General features: G+C 58.3%; 2 protein-coding genes across 2 annotated transcripts in view; both read right to left on the reverse strand.

The window, feature by feature from the left end:
* Positions 1-4,806, reverse strand: part of TCIRG1 (T-cell, immune regulator 1, ATPase, H+ transporting, lysosomal V0 subunit A3) — a 10,315-nt gene extending 5,509 nt beyond the window's left edge. Inside the window, exons 1-9 of the mRNA XM_006893243.1 lie at positions 4,687-4,806; positions 4,111-4,189; positions 3,054-3,274; positions 2,895-2,980; positions 2,536-2,662; positions 2,279-2,361; positions 1,987-2,080; positions 1,698-1,910; positions 825-969 (exon numbers count right to left, since the gene is read on the reverse strand). Coding sequence (XP_006893305.1) covers positions 825-969; positions 1,698-1,910; positions 1,987-2,080; positions 2,279-2,361; positions 2,536-2,662; positions 2,895-2,980; positions 3,054-3,274; positions 4,111-4,189; positions 4,687-4,803 — 1,165 coding nt within the window. The 5' untranslated portion in view covers positions 4,804-4,806. The remainder of the gene's footprint in view (positions 1-824; positions 970-1,697; positions 1,911-1,986; positions 2,081-2,278; positions 2,362-2,535; positions 2,663-2,894; positions 2,981-3,053; positions 3,275-4,110; positions 4,190-4,686) is intronic.
* Positions 4,807-11,048: 6,242 nt separating this feature from the next.
* Positions 11,049-13,591, reverse strand: NDUFS8 (NADH dehydrogenase (ubiquinone) Fe-S protein 8, 23kDa (NADH-coenzyme Q reductase)). The gene is made up of 6 exons (XM_006893244.1): positions 13,534-13,591; positions 13,401-13,451; positions 12,854-12,943; positions 12,592-12,764; positions 11,691-11,819; positions 11,049-11,224 (listed from the first exon to the last, which is right to left on the reverse strand). The coding sequence occupies exons 1-6, from the start codon at positions 13,589-13,591 to the stop codon at positions 11,093-11,095; spliced, it is 633 nt and encodes a 210-aa protein (XP_006893306.1). The 3' UTR covers positions 11,049-11,092.
* Between the last annotated feature and the right edge of the window lie 5,208 nt (positions 13,592-18,799).

Consider the following 18,799-nt stretch of genomic DNA (forward strand, 5'->3'; position numbering starts at 1 on the left):
AAAAAAAGAAGAGAAAGATGTGGCAGTCGGCTTCAATCCTGCGGGGCAGCTGGACTCAGTCCAGCTGGGTCACTGGGTTGGAATCTCCTCACAGGCACACAGCAATGCCTGCGGAGCATCAACTGGGCATCTCTGCGTGATGGAATTTGCTCTCACGGGCAGGTGTTGTCAATGCAGAGGCCAGTGGGCCAGGAGAGAGGGACTAAAGGCCACAAGGACCAACCTGAGCCCCAGAATGCCTGCCCTGAAGAATCCTCAGGTCTCAGGCTGCCTGGGGGCTGCCCACACCGCCTCCTCCCACAGGGAACGTCCCTTCTCTGACAGGTAAGCTGTCTGGCACCGGTCCCTGTCTCTGCAGGTTTTACTGTGGGTAGACTTTCCGCACTCAGATGAGTGAACTGAGGCTCAGAGAAGCTAAGAGACCTCAATGTGCAAAGAGAACCGTTACAGAGTGGACGCTGCCAGACAGCGACCCTGCGGGGCCCCGCAGCCGCCCCAGAGTTTCCAAGGCGCTAATTCTTCCGGAAGCTGACTGCAGTGGTTGGTGGGCTCAAACCAGTGACTTCTGTTCAGAGCCCAGCATTTAACCCACTGTGCCACCAGAGCTCTCAGCGTGACGGGGGTCAGTATGAGCCCTTCCTGCTGCGTGACCATGTGCTGACCCCTCATTACAGTGATAAGGAGTGCGGGTCAGGGCAAACATGACCCCCCTGCACCAGGCCAAAGGACCCGTGAGAACTGGGCGGGGAGTGTGCCTCTCATCCTGAGGCCAGGACAGCAGCGATGGGGGGAACCTCTCTGGCTCGAGGGCACAGGGCACTCACCAGGGTTGACCTCCAGGTAGCGGCCCACGCCGTAGGCATCCACAATGCCCTGGAAGCTGGCCGTGAAGCGGTTGGTGCGGATGAGCGTGGGGGGCATGTCCTTGCAGGGAATGCGGTGAACCACGGCACTCACGCCTGCTTCACTCTGGGAGCAGACAGACAGACCAAGGGTGCGGCCAGCCTCTATCGTCAGCAAACCTCAGGCTTCCTCACCCCCAGCCAAGCCCAGCAGAGTGCTGTGGGCCTTGAACTGCCCACCTGTGAAATGGGACCATCATCCCCAAGTTACAGAGTTGGGAAAAACCATGCCTTCCAGTCAGTTCAGACTCACTGTCCTGCAGGACACAGAACTGCCTGAAGAGGGCGAACTGCCTCCCATGGGGTTAGTGGGTCCGAATTGCTGACCTTTGGTTCAGCAGCCCATTGCCTACCCACTGCCCTGCTAGAGCTCAGGAGGCTGAGAAAGGGTAAAAAAAGATCTACAAGGAGATGAAGGAACGGTCTGCTGCACATCGTCCAGGCGGCCAAGAGGGGGCGCCCCGTGCTCACAGGTGAGCACACACCACCTTCAGCTGAGAACCCCCCCTGTGCATTTGGTTATCACTTTCCATTCACAGGTGAGGAGTTAGCTGACCAACGTCACGTGGCCAGCACCTGAGGCCCAGTTTCTGGCTTCTTCAACCGCCCCGTGCAGCCTCCAGGTGTGAGGGGCAGCCTCCAGGGCTCAGAGAAGTCAGAGGTTGCTGGGTGGGACAATCAGGGCTGACTCCCTGGAGGAGGTGGTATGGGGTGGGTCATGGTGGATGCGCAGGGACAAATGTGAGGTGGTGATGGGCACCTGGCAGGTGGGGTGGCGGAGAGTCCAGGACTCACCGAGCTGTCCTGCAGGGCCCGCTGCAGCGTGGGCAGGTCGTGTGTGGGGCACCACACCTCAGCGATGAGGCACTTGTGCGTGGTGCTCACGCTGCACTGGTTGAGGGCCAGGTAAACGGCCTTCATCTTGCGAATCTGCACTAGCCAGGGGGGCAGCAGCCGCTGTACCCGGCCCAGAACCTGGCTCAGGAACCGCTCTGTCTCGTCCAGCACCTGGGGGCCAGAGTGGGTGGTCAGGAGGAGCTGGGCAACAAGGGCAGGCGGAGGTCCAGCCCGGTCGGGGGCCCACCTCCCGCAGCTCCTGGCTCTGCTGCTGCAGCTGCTGCAGGACCCTGAGGCGGGCTTCCTTCTGCTCCTCGAAGGGGAAGACGTGGCAGTGGAAGCTGGCGAGACACAGGGTGACGTGAGGGGCCAGAGGGCGGGGGGAGGTTGCTGGGAGACTGAGAGGTAGTGAGGAGATGGCACACTTGGTTAAGGAAGCTGCCTGTGGCCAGCAGGGGTCGGAGCGCAGGCCGCCCCCAAGAGGCCGGGGCTGGCTGGACAGGGCTCTGGGTACCCCCAAGGGGCTGTGTGAGGCTCACCAGTCAGTGATCTTGCGGATCTTATGCCCAATCTGCTCGCCCCAGTAGGAGATGAGGAAGGTCATCCAGGTGGTAGGCTCACCCTGCCGGAACCAGGCTCAGTTTACCCTGGAGTCCTGGGTACCCACCCACTCCCCCAGCCTGGTCCCCAATGAATCGTCCTGGCCTGACCCCCTGCCCGCTCACCCCAGCCAGGTTCTCCGACATCACACCTGCTGGGTCTCTCACCCAGTCCCCCTGCCCAGCCCCACACCCACCGTCACGGGGTCCTCCAGCGGCTGCTCGGTCTCCTGGAAGCTGGCGATGAGGAAGCCCCGGCAGACCCTCCAGAGCAGGCGCTCCAGGGCGGCGGCCTTGCCCGGCTCCACGGCTCCAGCCACGAAGCTGCAGAAGGCGTGGACTGGGCAGAGGCTGCTCCCCACCTCCCTTCTCGTCCCACCCAGGTCACCAGCCCTGGTGGGAGCCCCCAGTCCCAGACAGGATCAGAGAGAAGCTCCCAGAGAAAGAGACTCGGGAGACAGGGCAGCTGAGAGCAGGACTGGGGGACGGAGGAACAATGGACAAAGAGCCCAGCTCAACAGCTTGTCCACAGGGGCCCAGGAAGCTGCCCACTCACTTGACCCTCAGGTTCTGGTGTGGCCCCCCAGAGGCCTGGAGCAGGGGTTCCCTCTCTGACAGCCCATCAGGCTGGGCAGCTTCGACCTGGGATGGGGAGGCCTGTGAGCTGGGGCCCAGGTGCCTGTCCCCCCCACCCCGTGCCTGGGCAGGTGCTGACCGGGGGGCCGTGGGCCTGGCTCAGCACGGCCGCGTGGAGCTGCAGCTGGTGCAGCTGGGCCCGCAGGGCCTGCTGGTTGGCCCGCACTTCCCGCAGCTCCTGGGCCAGCCGGTCCGTCTCCTCCTGGATGCGCAGCAGGTCGCGGGGTGGGGGCGCGGGCAGCCTCCCCTCGGGCATGGGCAGCACCAGCCCAGCCCTCCGCACCTCCTCCTGCAGGAAGGCTACGGCAGAGCGGCCGGGTCAGGGGGCCCCACCATCAGGTTACCGAGCCTTGAATCTTAACCAGAAGACAGTGTCCGTTTCCCTGAAGAGTGGCTGGTGGGCAGCATGGCCCTCAGGAAACCACGCACACCACAGACTCCCCTTCAATCACCTTCACAGCTGACCCTCTGGGGGGGATTCTGAGGCTGCCAACCGCTGGGGGGAGGGGGATTGCCTGTCTTTCTCCCTCAAAGCCGCTGGTGGATTTGAACCACCAGAGAGGCACCACTTTGGGGGAACTCTCTGTGATTGCGCCCCGGATCCTTAAGCCAGGCTGCTGCGGTTAGGTGCCGGGGGTCGGCTCTACTCACAGAGGCCCTTCAAATGGAGGATGAAGCCCCTCCTGACCATGCACCATCCCATCCCTGGTGGGCTTCATGACAGGAAGCTGTGCCCTGTCCCCCACCCTGCAGGCGGCAGGGAAGATGGGGCTGCTTCAGGACGGGGTTCCCTCCTGCTCGAGTTTAAGAAGGTCCTGCCTGTTGGGCACCAATCCTCAGTCCTGGCCCCCATGCCCACCCCAGTCCCTGCAGTGCAGAAAGCCCTGCTCCAGTCTCTTTTAGAGAAGCTCTGTGGCTCCCAGAGCCCCCAGGACGAAGACCAGACCCTTCCTCAGTATTCAAGGCCTCTTCCAGGCTCCCAGGACTGCCCATTGCCTGAGAGACCACAGACCCCTCACTGTCTTGGCTGGACCTGGGTCTGCCTTCTCCGTGCCTTCCTGTTGGATAACTAGGACTAAACTCAGAGCACCTCCTCCAGGAAGCCTGCCTGGGATGCAAGCCCGGGGCCAACTCACTGAAGGTTTTCTCCAGCTCCTCACAGCGCCGGACGTCCACCACGAAGCGTCTCTGGAAGGCGCTCACCGACGCATTGAGCTGTGATTGTCACAGGGTGGGGTCAGTGTGCCCAGGAAGGGGCCAGCAGGGCCACCCCAGGGCTGGAAATGCTGGAAGAGTCAGACGCTGGAAGAGTGACCAGCCCCATGTGCTCAGGGAAGGTAGGAGCCAGGAGACCAGGTTGGCCACAGCCAGGTCTGGTGGCATTAGCCACGAGAAGGTCTGGCCTCCTAAGAACAGAGGATGTACGACAGGGGGTGGCTGTGCTCAAGCAGGCTGGGGGCTGTCTCAGGAGGTCAGCCCAGCTTACAGGAACCTCGTGTGTGCAGAGCGGAAGCACTCCACCAGGTTTTCCAGGCCAGGACCTTTCGGAAGCACATCACAGAGTCTGCCTTTAAGGAGCCTCTGGGTGGGTTCAAACTGCCAACCTCTGGGCTGGTAATGGAGTAATGAACCATGTGGATCCCACCAGGGGCTCTGTTACGGGGAGGGTAGCCCAGGATAAGGGCCCCCTGCGAAGCCTGGCCCCCACTCACGTCTCTGAACTCCACGAGGCCCAGCTCGCCAAGCTGGCTCACGCAGGTGTAGGCGGCAGCCGTGGGCAGGAAAAGCTGGGTCAGCACCACCTCCTCGCTCCGGAACATGGAGCCCATGGTCCTGCCGGGCTGGTGGAGAGGGGGTCAGTCAGAGGGTTCTAGGCCCGGCTGGGTGGGTGGGTAAGGGGCCTGGCCGGGGTGATCCACTGGGAACCAGGCTGGCCAAGCACCTCGTATACTGGTGTGCTCCCAGGAGGCCCAGAACCTCATCCGACAGTGGGGGAAACCGAGGCCCAGGATGACCCAATGGGATGCTGCAGCCAACCAAAAGTAAGGAAAGCAGCTGGAAGTGGGGCCCAGGCTGACCCACCCCATGGCCTGACCCCAGCCTGATCTCATTCTATCTGCCTGATAGGGTGCCTGGCCCCAGATACCCTGACCCCACACACTCCATGCCAGCCCTCCTCATCTAAGCCTCTGGGCATGCGAGGCCACCTCTCCAGCACTCCTTCACCCTGGTCCTACTAATCCTTGGGAGCTCGGGTGCGATGAGTTGCTTAAATAGGGCCCTTCTAGCCATGACTATGCAACTCCCATAAAAAGATAGAGTGACGGGGAGGGGTGGGCAGGGAGAAAAGCGCGGCAATGAATGAATGGAAATCCAAAACCTCTGTAAATGTCTATTAAAATTAATAATAAAAAAATATCACAACCTGAAAACAGAAAAACAAAACACGCCACATTCCAAACTCACTATTGACTAACGACAATCAAGTGCATAGAGTGACACTATGCAAATAAGGTTCTGTGGCCCACTAACAGGATTGGACAGTTTTGTTAACGGAAGCCTTTCAGGGGTTGTTGTTAAGTGCCATCAAGTGAAGTATGATAGCAACCTATGAATAACAGACCTGAACCCTGTTCTATCCGGTGCCATCCTCATCATCTCTGACAGGCTTGAGACCCGTGCTGCAGTCACTGTGTCAATTTATCTGGTTAAGGACCTTCCTCTCGTCCACCAAGCATCCAGCTGTCCAAGCATGATGTCCCCCTCAAAGGGACATCATTGCAGGGGTGGGGCCATCTAAACACTACATGGAACCTTTTTTGGTGATTAGCCAGTTTTGCTAGCTCAGTAAACTTACAGGAACCCAACCCAGAGAGAAAGAAAAGGAAGAGTTGGGAGTGGGGTCCAGGTCCCTTTTGGACCTGGAGTCCTTGTGCTGAGAACTTCCTAGACTCGAGACAGAGCTGCAATGTGCTGAAGATGGCACTAGATGGCAGCAGTCCAGGATCAGCAGGCAAAGCTCACCAATCCACAGAGCAGACAGGTGCTTCTTCTGTGCACTCGTCTGCAGAGCTAAGGAACTTTGTAGCTCTGGCCTGCAGACCAGGACCAGGCTGGGGACAAAAGCTGTTAACTAGAAGAGCAGACTGCCAGTGGGCACAGACAAGAAGCTGTCCTTAAGAGAACTGTCTCCTGAGTCATCTCTGATCCTGAGTCATCAACTGTTACTTCCCTAATAAACCCTTAGTCCTAACTCCAGGCTGTGAGTTCTGTGAAGCCATTGCAACCACTTATCAGACTCAGAAAAGCAGATAGTACCTGGGGGAGGAATGGCTGGTGGCAGAAGCCTAAGTAGGTTGAGGAAATTAGGTGTGTCTGGAGGTGCTGACAGCTGTAGGCTGAGGGTGATTCTCTCTCCTGAAATTAGAGGTCTGATGTTGCATCTTTCTTGCCAATTCCAGACCAGGGCCCCCTCCAGCCAAGCCAAGCTTGGATCTGGAGACTCAGCCTCTGTCCCTAGGGAAGCTGGGAGTGGGTTTTCCCCTGGGGCCATGAGGAGGGATGGGAGGTTGCTCACAAGGAGGTCCTTCCCTGTGAAGCAGCCTCCTAGGTGGTGAAATGGTGAAAGTGAAAGTGTGAATGGGCAGGAAGGCCTGGCTGGCTTGCTCAAACACTGGTGGGGGGTGGGGCAGCAACGGCCTGCCTGCCGTGCTGGGCTTGCCTGCCATGCTCTGAGGGACCTGCCTGCCGCTGTGTGCTAGACCAAGCTGCTCCCACTGTCTCCACTCAGTTCCCTGAGCTCTCAAACTGAAGCAGGAGCAGAAGGGTGGGCTCTTGAGGGTAGCTGGAGCCACAGTGTCCTGCCTGCTGTCTGGGTCAGGCAGGGACTGCCCAGCTGGTCACTTCCTCCCCTGGGCCTGGGTTACTTCACTGTAAACAGAACAACAGTCCATCCCCAGCCACAACAGGAGAATGGGGAGGCTGCCAGAGGCATGGTCACGTCAGGCAAGGGTGGGCATCTGGGCCCAGGGACTACCAATCCAGGACAAGGCTGGGCTACAGGACTGAGAGTCTGGGCTCGAGGTCCTGGTGAAGCAGGAGTGCATGTGACCTTGAGCGAGTCGCCAGCCCTCTCTGAATCTCTGCTTCCTTTTTAGGTAAATGGGGCTGGAGCCCCCAAGTGACCCCTTCACCAGTGCAGCCTCACTTGGCCACTAAGAGAAATCCTGTCTGGGGGTGGGGAGGGGTGGAACACTGCCACTCCATTTGACAGCTAAGGCGACTGAGACCTGAGAGGTCATCTGGTCAGCAGATAACCAACCAGGCCATGCAGGAGCCAGGCCCAGGCCTGCAGGTTTGGGAGCCCCAGGCACCGGAAATGCTGGGAAGAGGGGTTGTTCCTCCGGGGATGCTGCAAGGCAGGGCCCAGTGGAGGGGTTGGGGAGTAGGTGAGGCTCCTCACTGAGCACTGGGCAGGTTGCCAGGGTCCCAGGCATCTCCAAAGGTGGGACAACCTATGGTGGGTATGGATCACGTAAGGGCCTGGTCCTCCACAGACTTCTCCCCTGGAATCTGATGTTCCCTGCCTCACTGCCCCTTTTTCCTCCCCTCCTCCCTATCTGAGCCAGGGTGGGGGGGCAATCTCAGCCAACCCTCACTGAGCAAACAAAGGCACTGTGTTCCTGGCGGTTGTAGGTTGTAAATGGTTTGCACTCAACTGCTAACCTGAAGGTTGAAGGTTCAAATCCACTTGGCAGCACTGCAGAAGAAAGGCCTGGCAGTCGGCTTCTGAAAGATGGCCACTGGTACAGCTGCGGGGCAGTTCCACTCTGTAACATATGAGATGGCTTGACCCAGTGGGAACAGGGGAGGGTGCATCCTTCCTGAGGTGGCCAAGGTCCAGCTGCAGCCCCCTCCCTCCATGTCCCTCTCTTCTCAGGCTGAGTCTAGCTCTCCTTCCTCCAGTCCAGTGCCCTCCTCCCAGGCTCTGCCTCCTGGACCACAAGATGGGCTGCAGGAAAGGTCTCGGGTGTCTGGAGTCTGAATGACCCAAGCCTGCCTTTGGCTCTGCCACTTTCTATTGTATGGGCCTCCCTTTCCTCATCTGTAAAATGGGTCCCTCCTTCCGAGGAAATTGTACCAGGAGAGCCCAGTGTCCCAGGCTCGCGGAGCTGGGCTCAGTATTTGTTAACTCCCATCCTCTTCCTCCTCAACATTTCCTCCTTGACCCTGGCGAGGCCTGGTACTCCCGCGGCAGCGGCGGGAGACGGAGCTTACATCACTGGCCCAAAGGGATGGGGGCCCCTGGCTCTGCTTTCCTGGGGGTGGGGGAAGGAGAGTGGCCCCAGAGCACGGCCTCTGCAGATCCCGCCCAGGCCGCTCACCTCCGCAGGCTGCACGCGTGCTGCTCCGCTGCTCCGCTCCAAGATGCCGCTGCTCGGCGCCCGGCTCGGCAGGAGGTGGACCCGGGTTCCCGGCAGCAGCGGCGCCCACGCATCAGCTCCTGTCCCGGCAGGCGCGGCCGGACAGGGCGGGGCTAGCGCCGCCCCGCCCACGGCCCGTCCAGTCAGGGGCTCGCTTCCCAGCCCGAGTCCCGCCCACCCCGGCCTGGCCCCACCCACGGCCCGCCCCATCCAGTCAGGGGCTCGCTTCCCAACCCAAGTCCCGCCCACCCCGGCCTGGCCCCACCCCCAAGGCCCGCAGGCCCTGTCCTACCCGGGGCCCCAGGGCTTGAGAGGTGGCTGCGCTGTGACCCTGGGTGGCCCCTCAGTCTCTTGACCTTTGTGGCTGATGGCATGGAAGCCCTTTCTAGACCTCGAGGTGCCCGAGGGAGAGGAGCCGTGAAGATAAGAGTCGAGGCAATTGGTCTGCTCCAATCTTGCACATCTCAGAGCCTGCATGGGGTGCCCAGTTCGGGATCAGCTTCTGGTTAGGGGAAAGGCAAGGAACACCCCAACACTCAGGCTGACTGATGAGCCTGGGGTCCAGCACTCACCATCTTTTAAAAAAGTTTTCTTTTAATCTTTTATTTATTTTTTCCTTTGTGTACCATCAAATCAGATCCAACTGGCACAAGAGATTTTTTTCCTCCTTATCTGGTGGATTTGAACTGTGTGCCTTCGGGATTGCAACACAGCTTCTCACCACTAGGCCACCAGCTCTCCAGCTGCCAAATCTAGGAGCCCCCTCTCACCTGGAAATCCATATTCTGTCCTTGTTAGGCTGGGAAGCCGGTGGCAGGACCCAAGGCCAGGGGCTTAGACCCCATGCTCTGTGGCTCTGGACTCGGACTGGCCTTTGTCCCTTCACTGATATCAGTTGCCCGCCTGCATCAAGCTTGTCAGTGACCTGGCTACATGGTTCACCTGGACAGGCACTGGAACGGAGGGGCTCAGCCACATTGTGGCTGGCCAGTGCCCACTGAAGAACCTATGTGGTCAGCAAGGGCTTCTGGGAAGCCACAAAGCTGAGGGTGGTGACTGAGTCACACACAGCCAAGGAGCAGAGTCCTCTGCAAATGGGGGCATATACTCAAGACAGCTGGCACTGACTGAAGGGGGTCCCACAGGGGCTCTCAGTCCAGTGGACATGCAGACATCTGAACTCTATTGTGATTATAAATGATGTTGCACTTCTCACCCACAAGCCTGAGTGACCGCTCCGGACACCCCAGGGGAGGTGCAAACACTTAAGGTCCTCAAACCTTGCCTGGTGGTGGGGAGGCCTGGGCACTTCTGCTCCAGGAGAGGACAGACCCTGGCCAAGGTGATGGCTGACATCACTGGACACCCTGTTGTACCTTCCTGCGGCTGGCCTTCCTTCTCAGAGCCTTGATTGCAAACAAGCTGGACAGCTGCCTCTTGGGGTACTCGCTGGTCCACACAACACCCTCCAGCTTCTTTCCAAAGAGCATGTAGACATAAGCATTTTGCAAATAAGCACTTGTGGAAATGAAAGAGAAGGGGACTGGGCACTCTCAGAGCTGAGCCAGCTGATTCTGGAAAATGCTGTGTGATCCTGGGCAAGTCCCTCCTCTCTGAGTCAGACTCCTCACTGCTGAGTATGATGTGCACTGAGTTCGAGGGGCCCTCCTTTGGTTTTGCCTCAAATCCCCAAGACTCGGCTTGTGTGCAGTGGGCTGTCAAAGGGGGAAGTTCGGGAGTGGGGAACTTGTGGAGGAAAGGGGATGTGGCTGGAGGCAAGGCCAGCTCAGGGGCAGCAGGGTGTGTGTCACCCCTCGTGACTGTCACCCTGGAGCCAGCTCTGCTCCCTCCCTGGCCTCCTCCTCACCCTGGACCCCAGGAACAGTGGCCTGGAGGCCAGACTGCTCCTTAGAAGCATGAGAGGTGAGGCTGTCTCATGTACCCTGGGCCAGTTATCAGGAGAGGCCTTTCTCTGGTGAAGCACAGCGTGCTTGAAAAAGTCAGTGTAGGGAGCTCTGGTGGCCTAGTGGCAAGAAGCTGCACTGCAATCTCAGAGGTACGCGGTTCGAATCCACCAGATGCTCTGCTGGAGAACGAGGGGCAATCTCCTCCTGTTCCAGTCAGATCCGATTTGACGGTACACCACAAAAAATTAAAATAAAAATAATAAAAGGGAAAAGCCAGTGAAAGAAAGGAAGTGTTTCAGTGTGACAGAGGGACACTGGGGCTGCGTGAATGCAGGCACAGCAGAGACTGCTGGGGTTTGACCACACGTCCACAGGTCACAGTGAGTCACAGAGCTGACTCAGTGGCTCCTGACCACCACTGAACATTTACTCGGGAGACTGGACTCTGAGTGTGTCACCTGTGGAGGGCCCCGGGTGGGGACAGGTCCAGGGTGACCTCCAGTACGCCGAGCCTCAGGGAAGTTGCCCAGAAAGATGTGTGGCCTGGAGAGCTGCTCTGGGCCACGGCTGAGCCAAGGGGAGGGCCTGACAGGTATTCCCTGAGGGACGGTGAGGGCCGGGCCAGCACTGGACCTGCTGAAGTAACGTGGCCCCGCAGGGCCCACTGAGGCCGGGGGTGGGCCTGTCCCGAGCCCGGCTGGGGGCACCCCGTGGATGGAGGAGTCAGGGCACGCAGCGTGGGGCTCAGAGCGCGTTTATTCGGGCAGCAGGCTGCGCTGGGAGGCGCGTCACCGGTACAGGTAGTCGGCCTGGATGTTGGCGGCGATCTCGGCCTCCCACTTGTCCCCATTGCTGAGCAGCTTCTCCTTGTTGTACAGTAACTCTTCGTGCGACTCCGTGGAGAACTCGAAGTTGGGGCCCTGTCGGGAGGGGTGGGCACAGCTGGTCAGCTCCCCAGGGACCCTCTGCCCTGCGTCCTAGGCCTCTCACTTCCGATGATGGTGTCCAGTCAGGACCCCAAGGAAACTCTCCCCAGCCTCCGGGCTCCCCTCACCTCCACGACAGCATCCATGGGGCAGCCCCGTCAGGGAGGCCTGGCTGCTCCCCTGGCCCTCAGACCCCCTCACCTCCACAATGGCATCCAGACAGCCCCACCAGGGATCCCCCGCCCACTCTCCCAGCCCCAGGTCCCTCACCCCCATAATAATGTCCAGTCAGGCCTCACCAGGGAGCCCCTGCCCCGTTCCCCAGGCCCTGAACCTCTACAGTGGTATCCAGGCCGACTCCACCAGGGACCCTTGTTCACAGCCCCTGGCCCTTCACCTCCACAGTGGCATTCAGGCAGGTCCCACCAGGAACCCCTGTTTGTACTCCGGGGCTCCTCACCTCCACAATGGCATCCACAGGGCAGGCCTCCTGACAAAAGCCGCAGTAGATGCACTTGGTCATGTCGATGTCGTAGCGGGTGGTCCGGCGGCTGCCATCTGCCCGCGGCTCTGCCTCAATGGTGATGGCCTAGGGGACGTGGCCACCAAGAGCTGTCACACTGCTGCAGCCCAGGGATGTGGGGTCTGGGCCCCACACTGAAGGCCCAATCCTGGCTGCATCTTGCTTGTTCCTACCAGGGAGTCTGCCTGTGTCCTCCCCCTCCCAGGCCTGTTCCCCTGACCTGGTCATCTTGTCCTCTCCCAGGCGGTGACGCCCCGTCCACTACCAGTCACACTTCCTGGGGCTTTTCAGCACCCACCTGCCGCAGCCTGAAGCCACCTCCTCAGATGCCCTCCCTGCCCTTGTCTGTTAACAGCTGGCATCACTTGTCCCAGGGAAAACCCCACAAGGTGTGGCCATGACCGCCCTGTTCCCAGCAGAACCTGCGTCCTAAAAGGGCCCACCCTGCAGCAAATGCCCAGGGACTAGACAGTGAAGGCAGAGCAGTGCTCGGACTAGTCTAACCTACATGCTAAATGGAGGAAGGGATTGAGGTCCAGAGAGGGCGAGGGGCCCAACGCCAGGAGCGACGGGCAGAACGCAGACCTGCAGGAAGTTCCTGGGTGCAGCTGTGAGCCAGCTTGGGGGGCTGCCACTACCGGGAGACCTTCAGAGATGCCTGGTAACAGCCCACCCCCCCAGGATCTGCAGGGCGCAGGTCAGAGAGGCCTCTCCACGCCGTGCTCAGGGGCTGAGACTCACACGTCCTGCCCTGTGGCCACCCAACACCTGCCACATGGCCTGTGAGTGACAGGGGAAGTGGCTGGGAGGGGAAGGGACTTTCCGGGGACAGGCTCACCTGGGCCGGGCAGATGGCCTCACAGAGCTTGCAGGCAATGCAGCGCTCCTCCCCCGAGGGGTACCGGCGCAGTGCGTGCTCCCCGCGGAAGCGTGGGCTCAGCGGGCCCTTCTCGAACGGGTAGTTGATGGTGGCCGGCTCCCGGAACAAGTAGCTCAGGGTCATGCCCAGGCCTGTGGGTGGCACGGGGGGTGGGTGAGAGTCCCTCCTCCCAGCACGTCCGTGCCCCTGCCCCACTGCCCGCCACCTCCCTGGCGTCCACCTCGAATCAGCTCCGTCCACAGCAAGGTCTGCGCTGCCCGGTCAGTCACCGACTTCATGTCCATCTGGGGCTCCTGCTTGTTCACGTACTCTGGGGGGGGAGGGGTGGAGAGACCGTGGCAAGGGGGCTCCACAGCCCCTCACGTGCCCCCTCCCAGAGGATCAGGCTCCGATGTGACCTCTCCCCGACCTGCCCAGCCCCGGGCTCCCCTCGCCGCCTCTCCCTGCCAGACCTGGGCAGCCATCTGGGCTCAGTGGCCCTCAAGCAAGGCTCCGAGGAGGAGATGAGGGTGAAAAGGGGCTGGGCACGGGGCACTAGTGAGGAGGTGGCCTGGTCACCTCGCCTCCACGGCATCCAGGGAGACTGGACTCTGGGGCCCTATCCCCAGGGACGTGGACTCTGCACGCCCAAGTCCACATTCCAGAGTGGAAGTGGAGGCTGAGGCCAGGTGAGGGGAGCCCCTGGGCCAGAGCCGGGCTCCCCCCTTCTACAAGAGCAACAGGGTCAGAGGTCAGGAACATCGTGGTGCAGGCCAGTCTCAACTCACTGTATGTGGCCGCTGCTGGGCTGGTGTGCAGGCTCCGGCCACAGAGATGTCCTGCAGGAGAGGGTGACACAGCTGTGACCTCGTGTGGGTGACCCAGTCCTCCGCCCCCGAGAACAGGCTCCCTGGGGCCTACCTGTGCGTGAGGCCTGGGCCAGGGCCCGCAGAAGAGTCAGCGAGGCCAGAGGGCGCATCTGTGGGTCCAAGTGGGGCAACAAGGGGGACGATCAGCACTCAGCAGACCGCCAGAAACTGAGGACCCCGACGTTGCCCTCAGATACCCTTGGAACCCAGAAGTGAAGTCACTTCCAGAGGCTCCTATTGTCCAAAATTTAAACACACACACACACACACACACACACACACACACACACACACCCACAACTACCACTGTGCTCTTCTAAATAGTCAACTCTGTGAGACTCGAAGGTCAAAGCGAACCTCAAAGCAGAGATGAAGGAGTCAAGGTGCAGGGAGGGAAGCTAGATTAAGGGAAACAGAACCAACAGAATGGAAATAACAATGCTGGGACACTGTGAGAGAAGTCGAAGGTGTCACGGAACACTTCTTGGAAGAGCTGTGAGACAGAACCCTGCTTTACTGTCAATTTTCACCTAAGATGCAGTAAAGTGATATTGAAAAACAAGCATACAGTTGTTATGTGCCATTCAACTGACTCCACCTCACCGCGACTTCACGTACAACAGAAAGGAGCCTGCCCTGTCCTGCGCCAGCTCTCCAGACTCACAGCTGTGAGGGTCAAGTCCATGGCTATAGCCAGTGTCCATCTACCCCATAGAGAGGTCTCCTCTCCTTCAGTCACCCTCTGGTTTTCCAAGCACAGTGTCCTTCTCCAGGGACTGGCCCCACCTGAGAATGTGGTCAAAGGGGACATATTTCAAGTCTCCCAGGGGATACCCTGAATCCCAAGGGATAATACCAAAGCCTATAATAAATACATGGCTTTCTCCTACGTGTCCATCCACGCAGCAGGTTACCAGGAGGTTGCCGAAGTGGCAAGCAGGATACAGTGCAGGGCTCACTCGCACTTCCGAGTACCTGCCCAGCAGAGGAGGCCAGTTCCAGGATGGACTGGGGATGGTGGGAGATTTAATCATACAATTCAGAACGGGAGCAATTTCAGTATTTCTGACTGCAGGTGACCAAGGGTAAGTTTAACCACGGCATGGGAAAACTAGAGTATGTCATTACCAGGGACTTCTAGTGGCCCAGTGGTAACGAGTTACGCTGCCAACCCAAAGTAAAGTGGTTCAGATCCACCAGCTACTCCAAGAGACAAGGACAGTTCCCCTCAGGGTGGTTTGCAGTTTCAGAAAGGCTCAGAGTCTGGAGGGTTAATGATGAGTTGCTTCCAACGTGACAGCAATGAGCTTGAGGTTGGTTTGTTTTTTTATTTTATTTATTTATTTATTTTTTAGTTGTATTATTTTTACATGTACCATCAAATCAGATCTGACTGGTACAGGAGGTTTGTTATTTTAATGATACATTATGCAAGTAAAAACTGTTTTTTTTTTTGGCAAGTGAAAACTTGACAATGAATAAAGAAGATCAGAGAAGAAGTGGTGCCTTTCAACTACAGTGTTGGTGAGAAATACTGACTTTGCCACAGGCTGTCAGAAAAAGAATTCTGTCTTCGGAAAAGCGCAACCAGAAAGCTCCTCAGAAGGGAAAGTGCGGAGAGGCTGTCTAGTGTCGCTGGGACATGTGGTCAGGAAGGGCCAGGTCCTAGAAAGGACATGCTGGGAAGGTGGAGGGTCAGAGAACGAGGAAGATCCTCAAAGAGACGGAGTGACAAAGAACGCAGCAAAGAGCTCAAACAGAGCAACAAACGTGGAGATGGCTCAGGACCGGGGAGTCGTACACCAGGTCGCTGCAAATCGGAACTGACTATTCAATGGGACCTCACAACAACACTGCATAGAAAGCTTCACCCTCAGATGCTGTCAAGGGCCCGGGATGCTTTCAACAAAGACGGAACAAGTGTAAAAAAGTGAGGGAGGTATGAGTGGGTACCAAAACTGGTCCAAAAACTCCACTGCCCCTCCTTTAATCACCCCTGCCAGGGGCACGAACAGCTCTGAGATCTACACAGCCCATCCCTCCCACCAGGTCCCCCTCGACTGGACTAGAATTTAGGGACCCCAAGTTCTGTCTCATCTCCTGAGAAATCCCTTTAATCCCACCCCCTATAAGCCTTCTCGCCTCCCTCCACCCACTCACTGTTTCATATCCACCAAATACATATAACATTTATCAAGCATGTGAGTGATGGCTAATTTCAAGTCCAGCACTAGGTGAGGGGCTTCTCTTCACAGGGTCCTTGCAGGGACACAGGAGGGCAGTATTAACACACCCCTTTTGCAGAAGTGACACATTCAAAGTCACCCACCCACCTTCCTCTGCTGAACTTTTAAAGGCCCCAGGAATCCTCAAGCTGATTCTTGTCCCCATAAGCAAGCCCCTTCCAGGCCTGTGAAAGGGGCCCTGGTTGCACAGTGAATTCAGTGCTGGGCTGCCACTAGAAAGCTCCATGGTTCGGATCTACCAGCTGCACTGTTGTTGTTACGTGCCGTCGAGTCGTTTGCAACTCATAGCAACCCTATGTACAACAGCCCTAAACCCTGCTCTATCCTGTGCCAATCTCATTGCCTCTGACACACCCATCCCGATTACCCCAGTCACTGAATCAATCCACCTCATAGAGGGTCTTCCCCTCCTGCGCTGTCCCTCCACTCTACCCAGCATGATGTCCCTCTCCAAAGACCTGTCCCTCCTTACAACATGTCCAAAGTATGTAAGGCGAAGCCCCAGAATCCTTGCCTCCAAGGAGCAGCCTGGTTTAACCCTCTCTAGGATGAATCTGTTTGTTTTCCTGGCAGTCCATGGTACGTACATTCAATACTCTTCTCCAGCACCACAGCTCAAAGGTGTCAATTCTCCTTCTGTCCTCCCTAGTCATTGTCCAACTGATGCATAACAAGTGATTGCAAAAACCATGGCCTGTATCAGGCGCACCTTAGCCTCCAGAGTGACACCGTTGCTCTTGAGTACTTTAGAGAGGTTTCTAACCACAGACTTTCCCATCGCAATATGTTTTTTGATTTCCTGGCTACCGGTGCCAAGAGTGTTGTAGTAATAATAAAAATGCGGCGGTCCCCCTGTGGACCGTGGACTCCAACCACAGCTGACGCTCCAGCGGGTTTTCTGAAGCAGTAAATCGCATGGAAGGAAAATGCGCATTTTTTCCCCCGCGGAGCGTCTGGCTGGATTTGAACCACGTATCTCTGGTTGGCAAGACAACTTCTTACCACTAAAACCAGTTATTTCGGCACTGCAGGGTCGCTATGAATCGCAATCAACTCCTCCGCTATGTTTTACGTTTTCCACTCGATCACCAGCCCGCCGGGTGACCTCGCATCCAGGTGAGCCCTGCATCTGGGCTCAATTGTCTTCCCTTGGAAATGGGGGGACTTTGGGATACAGGGGTTCATACATGCGCTTAGGGCCCGCCACTTAGATCGGGGACCTGGGACCCTTAGCTGGGCGCTTCACTGATGTTGACCTTTGACTCCAGACCCTCGCGCTCAACCTGGCCCCTTTCTCGACCTTCCCCGTGATCTCCGACCCCTCGGACGCAGCAGCCCGGCTAGCGCATGCGCCTTGAGGTGTCAGCCTGGCCAGACGCCGGCTGCACGCTGAAGGACACAGAGGCCGCGCCACCTGAGCCGGCCGAAGCAAAGCCCAGGTGCGGAGCCGGCGGGGCCATTCGGGACGCCACTAGCCTCGGCGCCGAGCTGCCCAGGTCCGTCTTAACGGTGAGCCCCCAACACCTACCGTGGAGCGCTGCTGCTGCTTCCCACTAGCCAGTTAGCGGAGAGGCGGAGCCTACACTCTAGGACGCTGCTTTTGGGCAGGGATGGCTTCGCCTTTTCCCAGTTGACTCTACATGATATCGTATGATTGGCCAATGTCCGCCGAAAGGGGAGGGACCTAAAAAAATTTCTCCTCTGATTGGTTAGAAGGGATTAGGTGCTTGAAGTTCTACAGGGTGTCGCCATATTGTTTTGGAGAGGCCAATAAGCGAGAAGTCTTGAGCTACAAGAGGTGGGACATCCGGGGCGTGATTTAAGGGGCGAGTCAGGGTCCGACAGTGGGTTGTGGAGTAATGGCTGGGCTCGCGGGCAGTGTGGGAGCAGGAACAGGGCAGAAGAGACTGAGACCCCGCCGGAGAAACATCTCCTGTTGCCCCTCGCCTCCTGGACTCTGAGCACATGGGCCGGGGATGGGGAGCAGGCGCCGTGGGCCGGCGGGATTGAACCGCTCGTCCTCAGTGGGGTGTGCATTATAATGCCTGTGACAGTTGACGGGTGGGTGGGGACTCCCCGTGCGGTCCCTGTGCCAGACACTTCACACATTCAATTCCCACGACGACCCTGGTGGCAGAACTACAGCTCTTAACTTTACAGATGGGGAAACTGAAGGACTGAGAAGTTTAATGACTTGGATCTATATGAGCCGGGCACCACGTCTGTTTCTCCCTGTGGATTCAGGCACACAGGGTACACAGAGTCTGCAGTGCTGAGCCGCTCTGGAGGCATTCTGTGTGTGGGACTGCTGAAAATAGTCAGGGAGGGCTTCCTGGAGGAGGTGATGGCCAAGCTGGCAGCGAGCAGAGATTAGGCAGACTGAGAAGGACAAAGAGTATTCCCATCAAAGATGCTGAGATCCTCTGAGAAGGAGGCCTGGTGTGTTAGGACAGGATGAGTGGTCAGTGGCTTGGTGGCCCATATGGCCAGAGCAGTGACTATTCAGGATCTGAAACTTGATTCTGGGGCCACTAGAGCCCAGGCAGATTTTAGGCCAAGGAGCACCATAGTCTCCTCTGCCCTGAGTAGGGCTGGGTCTGGAGAGAAGGGGCGGTGACAAGGTGACCTGTGACCTGCAACTTGCAGCAGGGCTCTGGACGTGGTGGAGTGTGAGGGTGGGGAAGCCCTCAGCATGTTGGAATTACGAGGGTGAGGCTTGTGTGCAGCAGATCCTGGCTTTAGTCTTGGGTGCGGGTGGATGGGAGACCATTCCAAGGCTCTGGGCCCCTAGAGGATGAGTATGAACGGTAATGGGTCGCGTCCAGTGTGGCCATGGTGACAGCCCACAACATGGTCAGGATTGAGAAAGGAAAGTGATCAGTGCTCCCAGGAGGCAGGTTCAAGGCCAGCTGACCTGGCTGGCAACAGAGCCAGCAGCCTCGCCATGCAGACCAGAACAGACACACCGGAGCTCTGGCTGGCAGCCCGTGTTTATTAAACCTCATGCTGCCCCCCTTGAAGGCATGGCTGCTAACTGAAGAGTTGGCAGATCAAACCCACCAGCCACCCCTC

This window comes from Elephantulus edwardii, unplaced genomic scaffold, assembly GCF_000299155.1.
Source record: "Elephantulus edwardii isolate Elephantulus edwardi_28Jun2011 unplaced genomic scaffold, EleEdw1.0 scaffold00126, whole genome shotgun sequence".
NCBI lineage: Eukaryota > Metazoa > Chordata > Mammalia > Macroscelidea > Macroscelididae > Elephantulus > Elephantulus edwardii.

Coding starts and splice junctions, on each gene's coding strand:
- NDUFS8 (XM_006893244.1), bottom strand. CDS start 13,591: ATGCGCCCTCTGGCCTCGCTGACTCTTCTGCGGGCCCTGGCCCAGGCC. Junction 13,452..13,533: donor GGCCCAGGCCTCACGCACAG/GTAGGCCCCAGG, acceptor CCTCTCCTGCAG/GACATCTCTGTGGCCGGAGC. Junction 12,765..12,853: donor GTGGACGGAGCTGATTCGAG/GTGGACGCCAGG, acceptor TGCCACCCACAG/GCCTGGGCATGACCCTGAGC.